At 45.7% G+C, this 7973-nt stretch overlaps 1 protein-coding gene across 1 annotated transcript in view; it reads right to left on the bottom strand.

Annotated features, from left to right (window-relative positions):
* Positions 1 to 820: 820 nt before the first annotated feature.
* Positions 821 to 7973, bottom strand: part of tsc22d1 (TSC22 domain family, member 1) — a 66957-nt gene continuing 59804 nt past the window's right edge. The window contains exons 2-3 of the mRNA XM_083638606.1: positions 2782 to 2833; positions 821 to 1602 (exon numbers count right to left, since the gene is read on the bottom strand). Of these exons, the coding sequence (XP_083494732.1) occupies positions 1366 to 1602; positions 2782 to 2833 (289 nt within the window). The 3' untranslated portion in view covers positions 821 to 1365. The remainder of the gene's footprint in view (positions 1603 to 2781; positions 2834 to 7973) is intronic.

Below are 7973 nucleotides of genomic sequence, written 5' to 3'. Positions count from 1 at the left end.
AATGCAAAAAAAAGGTCCAAGAGTTTGTTTTCATGGTATTCAGAGTTTGTCTTCATGGTATTCAGAGTTTGTTTTATTCGTATTGAGTGTTAAGTTTGAAGAGTTTGATCATCCGGGAGAACCTCACTGTCAAACAATAAGATATGGGGGGAGGGGGGTCACAATGGTGCAATACCTCAGAAAAACCGTCTTCTCAATTAAATAACCTCAATTCCTGTAGATCTCCATAGGACTGGAATACAGCATTAACAATAGATGGCACAGACCGAACAGCAGGTCCTGCTTCAATCTGTGCCACCTAGATAGCATCTGTTGTGTTGTATGTCCTCTTTTCTCACTATTTGACACAGTACTTACACTATACAGAAATATACATCTTCTTCTGCCCATCACACTTTTGGGGGGAAAAACACAAAATGCAGCTTAGCCCAATGTCTCAACCCTGCTGAAGAATATTTCACAAACATGCCACTAGGGGCAGGGTTAAGAAAACAGCAATGATGAGCTTTGTCCAGGGCAAATGAGGAGCTTGAAACTTAAATACTGAAAATATAAGAATATCATCATCATAATCTCCTTAATAAACCATGTTTGTTTTAACCCCTTCGGACCCCAGTTAAAATATCTAGAAATACAGCGCGCATAGCACGCTCATTTCTAGCGTGCCTTGCACGCTTTGCTCGCTCGAAGCGCCTCAACTGCGCATGCGTGTGAGCAATTGTGCACCTTATGATAGTAGTGAGATGTGGTCAATGCTGTGGTCCTGGTCGCTCTACATGCCTCAGCCCCCCCCCCCCCCCCCCCCATGCCAGATGGGGACTTTGTGATGATAATAATTGCTCACATTCGTTATTTGTCACGCTCTTCTCTCCCACGTGGTCTCAGCCTGTAACTTTAGCATGTAGCTTTGAGAGAGAACAGAGTTTATTTACATTACATAATTCAGCAAAGCATGGCGACAACCAGTAACAATCCTCCCTCTGCCACCATCATCAATTAAATCGACATCACTTGAAATCCATTGACCCAGGCACAGTGATTTTTATTTTCTGTAGTCGAATATAATGTCGCCACTGATGAGTTGTTTTTGTTTCTTCTTGGTAAGACATTCTAGTTGATATGTCCGAGGGTTATTTGGCAAAAGTTCATTCATTCGTTCTCCTCCAACACCGAGCCATCAGGATTGTCTCCTCCTCGCAGCACAGCGGCTGCCTCTGCCCTTCTGAGAGTTAAATATGTGCAAATTCATGTCTTAACAGCGTCGCCTCCTCTCTGCTGCCTGTAGGAGGCGTGGTTTAGCTCTGCTGCCATAGCAGAATTCAGAAAGCAGTCAGTCAGTCTGTGTAGCCGGGCCAGGGTGCGGGGCTACGCTGAGGGGCCCGAGCTGTGCTGCGAGGTGGGCTGGGTGCTCTGGGGCCCCGGGGTGGGGCCGGTCTGGACCTGGGCCTGGAACTGAGCCATCTGCTCAGGGCTGGCCAGCGTCTTCAGCAGCGTGTTCTCCTGCTCCAGCTGACAGTTACGCTCGATCAGCTCCTTGATCTGCTCCTTCAACACCTCCACCTCCTCACGCACTGCATACATCAAGTGGCTCTTCACCAGGTCCTGACACAGAGAGAGACAGAGAAAGAAAGAGAGATGGGGGTTGGAATTAATCACAGGGGTTTTCACACCAAATTCAAGGACTTTCCAGGCCCAATTCCCTCCAATTCAAGGACCCACGCCATAGTTTGAGACAAGGATGAAGGTTAATTCCTGTTACAACACTGAGAATCTTTATAATGAGAAGTAGAAAAGGAACAGAAGAAAGAAAAAAAAACATTTTGAAATGTTTCTATAGCACCCCCGATATGCCATAGAGCAAACATCAGCTTCTCAGGTAATAAAACATAAAAACACATTCTAAAGCATGACCAGCATGCATTTCAGGAATTTTCCCAACCCATAGAGTATCATAGACATAGAGTATCAGCCAATCAGAGGCCGGCATATTTTCAACCAGCTGTCTGAGCATCACAGTTTACCTAGCAGCAGAGTTGACAGCAACATCAGTAAACTGCTGGCCCTGGAACTTTCCACTAACAAGGAAGGTGTGTATTTTCAAATCACTTTGGTAATATGGGACAGAGTGTCTGTTTACGTGCTACCCAACTGTAAAACATGGAATATTGCAGAATTTCCCATAATTTGGCTGAAATTGATAAAAGTAGGCCTAATTATCAAAATCCAAAGTAGACCTAAAATAAAATGTATTTCATATGGCCCTACACTATTGATACTCTTCTATTATTTGGTGGAAAGACAACTAAGACGACAATACATTCCTAACAGAACTGGTATTACTTTTATAAAGAAAATAAATAATACATATAGCTTAGTTTAATGGCGGTTGGCAGGCAATTCAATTGGATTAAAAATCTTTATTAGCACAATAAATGCACAAATACATTTAAGCTACTGTATGGTCAAATGAGTGAGTGAAGGAACGTGAAAAAGACAAATATGCGCACATCCAAGAAAGAACTTGCAGGTGCTGGACAAAAGGTAACTATAACAGAAAGAGAAGGTCTGCACACACTGAGGCTCCATCAGTGGTTCTTTATTGCAACGTTTTGATCTCCAGGATCTTTGTCAACCAAGTGAAGGAACATAACATACTCACACATTCAGCACTTTAATGTTATGGAACCCATTGACTCTGTTGCCTGATGCAGTCATCCCAACCATCATCCACACAGTGGATTTGTTAAGAGGGAGGGAGACAGAGAGAGAGAGAACACTCACCATTGCTTGTTCAATCTTGTTGTCTATGGCCACAACACTGGCTCCTGACGAACTGCAAAACAACAGAAATAACACATTAACATATATTAAACCAATGGTTCTCAACATTTTACATAATAAGGACCCCTAATGTGGTCCACATTAGGGCCACGGACCCCCATTTGACCCAAATATTTGTTTTATTGTTAGATATGATTTTGTCTAGAATTCTATGTCTATCTCTTTTTTTCAACCTTTATTTAACCAGGCATGTCTCATTGAGATTAAAATCTCTTTTACAAGAGAGACCTGGCCAAGAATGGCTGCAGTAGCTACATAGTTTCAGACACAACAAACAGTAAAACTTACAACAAGACAACAAACAAGAAAAACAAACAAGCTTGAGAGTGCAATACAGTACGGGTTCAGGAAAAAGTACATTTGAATCATCAATTAAAACATTTACAGTTGATAGAATCAAATTCCAGAGACTTTACAATGCCTTTAAATTCACTAAGGGTAACTAGGTCCCGTAGTTTAAGCCCATTCTGCAGGGTATTCCAAGAGGATGGTGCAGAAAACATAAAGGCCTTTTTGCCCATCTCCGTCCGAGCTTTAGGGACAGTCATCTCTATTGTACCTCTATTGTAGGTAGAGAGATAACAGTGAAACTATGATGTAAAGTCTATTTCTTCTGTGTGCTCTTGTGTTGACTTCTTGTGAATTAAATAACGCTGAGGTTGAACAATTCATCAATATGCTGTGGACCACTGGAACACTCTTGTGGTCCTCACCCCCATTAAGCCAATCTTGGAAACCGATTAAAAACCACAGCAGGCCTGCCTGACGGTTCCTACACACCGCCCGCGATAAATTCGCATGAACTCCGCACTCGCCCAGTAAGCCCTGCCCCGCTGCTACAGCGTGGTTGGCTGCCTTGCTGTATTTCCGTCTTCAATTGGTCGATTTCGAAATGCCCCTCCTTCCCTCGCTGCCATCTTGTCGCTCACCAGCTTGCAAAGCATGCTGGGATACCTGGCGTCAAGTCATCGCAGGCGACAAAACGAGAGGAGGGGCCAAAACCGAAATAGACCAATTGAAGACGGAAATACAGCAATGCAGCCAACCAAGCTGCAGGGCGAGTTGCGAGTTGCGAGTACATGCGAGTACCTGCGAGTTTATCGCTTAGACTCGTCGGCGGTGTGTAGGAGCTCTGAGTCTACGGCTAACCTCCAGTTCCCTGTGAGCTTCTCCACAGCAGGCCTGCCTCAGTCTACGGCTAACTAACCTCCAGTTCCCTGTGAGTTTCACTGCAGGCCTACCTGAGTCTACGGCTAACCTCCAGTTCCCTGTGAGTTTCACCACAGGCCTGCCTGAGCCTACGGCTAACTAACCTCCAGTTCCCTGTGAGCTTCTCCACAGCAGGCCTGCCTGAGTCTACGGCTAACTAACCTCCAGTTCCCTGTGAGTTTCACTGCAGGCCTACCTGAGTCTATGGCTAACCTCCAGTTCCCTGTGAGTTTCACCACAGGCCTGCCTGAGTCTATGGCTAACTAACCTCCAGTTCCCGGTGAGTTTCACTACAGGCCTGCCTGAGTCTACGGATAACCTCCAGTTCCCTGAGAGTTTCACCACAGGCCTACTACCTGAGCCTATGGCTAACCTCCAGTTCCCTGTGAGTTTCACCACAGGCCTACCTGAGCCTATGGCTAACCTCCAGTTCCCTGTGAGTTTCACCACAGGCCTGCCTGAGTCTACGGCTAACTAACCTCCAGTTCCCTGTGAGTTTCACTACAGGCCTACCTGAGTCTACGGATAACTAACTTCCAGTTCCCTGAGAGTTTCACCACAGGCCTACCTGAGTCTACGGCTAACCTCCAGTTCCCTGTGAGTTTCACTACAGGCCTGCCTGAGTCTACGGCTAACTAACCTCCAGTTCCCTGAGAGTTTCACTACAGGCCTGTTTGAGTCTACGGCTAACTAACCTCCAGTTCCCTGTGAGTTTCACTACAGGCCTACCTGAGTCTACGGATAACTAACCTCCAGTTCCCTGAGAGTTTCACCACAGCAGGCCTGCCTGAGTCTACGGCTAACTAACCTCCAGTTCCCTGTGAGTTTCACCACAGCAGGCCTGCCTGAGTCTACGGCTAACTAACCTCCAGTTCCCTGTGAGTTTCACTACAGGCCTACCTGAGTCTACGGATAACTAACCTCCAGTTCCCTGAGAGTTTCACCACAGCAGGCCTACCTGAGTCTACGGATAACTAACCTCCAGTTCCCTGAGAGTTTCACCACAGGCCTACCTGAGTCTACGGCTAACCTCCAGTTCCCTGTGAGTTTCACTACAGGCCTGCCTGAGTCTACGGCTAACCTCCAGTTCCCTGTGAGTTTCACTACAGGCCTACCTGAGTCTACGGATAACTAACCTCCAGTTCCCTGAGAGTTTCACCACAGGCCTACCTGAGTCTACGGCTAACCTCCAGTTCCCTGTGAGTTTCACTACAGGCCTACCTGAGTCTACGGATAACTAACCTCCAGTTCCCTGAGAGTTTCACCACAGGCCTACCTGAGCCTACGGCTAACCTCCAGTTCCCTGAGAGTTTCACCACAGGCCTACCTGAGCCTACGGCTAACCTCCAGTTCCCTGAGAGTTTCACCACAGGTCTACCTGAGCCTACGGTTGGCTAACCTCCAGTTCCCTGTGAGTTTCACCACAGGCCTGCCTGAGCCTACGGTTGGCTAACCTCCAGTTCCCTGAGAGTTTCACCACAGGCCTACCTGAGTCTACGGCTAACCTCCAGTTCCCTGTGAGTTTCACCACAGGCCTACCTGAGTCTACGGCTAACCTCCAGTTCCCTGTGAGTTTCACCACAGGCCTACCTGAGTCTACGGCTAACCTCCAGTTCCCTGAGAGTTTCACTACAAGCCTGCCTGAGTCTACGGCTAACTAACCTCCAGTTCCCTGAGAGTTTCACCACAGGCCTACCTGAGTCTACGGCTAACTAACCTCCAGTTCCCTGTGAGTTTCACCACAGGCCTACCTGAGTCTACGGCTAACCTCCAGTTCCCTGAGAGTTTCACTACAGGCCTGCCTGAGTCTACGGCTAACCTCCAGTTCCCTGTGAGTTTCACCACAGGCCTACCTGAGTCTACGGCTAACCTCCAGTTCCCTGAGAGTTTCACCACAGGCCTACCTGAGTCTACGGCTAACCTCCAGTTCCCTGAGAGTTTCACCACAGGCCTACCTGAGTCTACGGCTAACTAACCTCCAGTTCCCTGAGAGTTTCACTACAGGCCTACCTGAGTCTACGGCTAACCTCCAGTTCCCTGAGAGTTTCACCACAGGCCTACCTGAGTCTACGGCTAACTAACCTCCAGTTCCCTGAGAGTTTCACCACAGGCCTACCTGAGTCTACGGCTAACTAACCTCCAGTTCCCTGAGAGTTTCACCACAGGCCTACCTGAGTCTACGGCTAACCTCCAGTTCCCTGTGAGTTTCACTACAGGCCTACCTGAGTCTACGGCTAACTAACCTCCAGTTCCCTGTGAGTTTCACTACAGGAATAATGGAATCATCTATTGAAGGTTAGGCCGTAAGAGGAAGCCTCTGGAAATGGACAAAATTGTCAAAATCCATGTCGTCGGCTGGCAATGTTTTCACCTCACGAGTCTGTGTGTGTGTTTATATATCTGTGGACAGATTTTGTCAGCACGATAGCGTCAAAACTGCAAGATGCAGTCACAAGTCACGACCCCCCCCCCCCCACACACACACACACACACACACCCTTTATGCCCCTGCCCTGGCTCACATTCGTTTTAAGTCGCGGGCATAAACAAACCGGCAAACGGCAACTTCTGTGTGTGTGTAATGTGTATACATTAGGGGTGTCACGATACACTCAGTTCACGATACGATACGTATCACGATACTGGGTTCACGATAACGATACGATACGATACGATTTTAACAATATTTTTTTAAACTTGAATAATGACAATATGTGACTGGAAAAGTAGTATTTTATTTGAAATGCACAAATACAAAACATGCTGTTGTGGGAAATTGTTATTACAATAACAACTAGAAAAAACATGAGATTGGAGATAAGGCTTATCTTGAAATAGAATGAGTTACACCGTCACTTAGATTTACTTTGAACTAAAAGGTTTCTCAGCAGTATAAATTCTCATTATGCATCTTCAGTTTTTCTTCAAACTCAAACAACAAGACTTCTTAATCTATTTTTTATGCATCTTCAGTTTTTCCTGTCAAGTAAACAGTTTTGCCAGAAACTCAATTGAATGGTTTCTCTCCTGTATAACTTCTCATGTGTCTCTTCAGAGACTTGTTCAACTGAACTACTTTCCACACATTGAACTTCAACGAACAAAGACGTTTCTTAGTCTATTTTTTGAAGAAAAAAAAAATTTTTTTTTTTTTTTTTTTGCGATATGAGATTTCATCTCAACGATACATATCGTGACGTTTTACTATCGCGAAATTTCGTGGGACGATATATTGTGACACCCCTAGTATACATGTAGATAGTATGTGTGTCACACACACATATCTGGATGGATTGATGGATGAGACAGTGACTAGCATCCATCCATTGAAGCTGCCACTATTAGACACAGACACACACACAAAGAAAGGAAGAAGATAACTGTATAACAAAAGAAAACAATGAAAGTGTCACTCATGACTACATGACTGGTTGCTCTTCACAAACAGTTATAGTTTGGATTTAAAAATTATCAGTGGCCAATGACTTCCATATTTTAACCCCTGCCTGCCCTGTACAAAGCTGTTTGTCTGGGGGAGGTTTTGCAGTAAGGCACTTTGCAGTTCCCCACAGCACCTGGTGGCTGTGCCAGAGAGCCAAACAGGCTTCACCACATCACAAAGAGCATGATCAAAACATTTACACATACACTTTCTGTTGGTGAATTTCATTTAAAATGTCCAACATGGAGATACGAGGTGCAGACAGTGAGTGAGACAGAGAGAGAGGGCGAGAGAGAGGGGGGAGATAGAGAGAGAGAGAGTCTCACTGCAGGCAGAATGCAGAGGCTCTTTTTAGTGAGTCAGATGATTTAACTCAGCTCAGAGCCGGCTCTTTCAGCTCCCCTTTTCTGGCTTGTAGTTCAGCTAAATGTAGCCATGTTTTAACTCTGGCATGTGTACAACATGTATTATATCACTCACA

Source organism: Poromitra crassiceps (genome assembly GCF_964638095.1).
Source record: "Poromitra crassiceps genome assembly, chromosome: 6".
Classification (NCBI taxonomy): domain Eukaryota; kingdom Metazoa; phylum Chordata; class Actinopteri; order Beryciformes; family Melamphaidae; genus Poromitra; species Poromitra crassiceps.
This window is presented reverse-complemented; position numbering and strand designations above follow the sequence as displayed.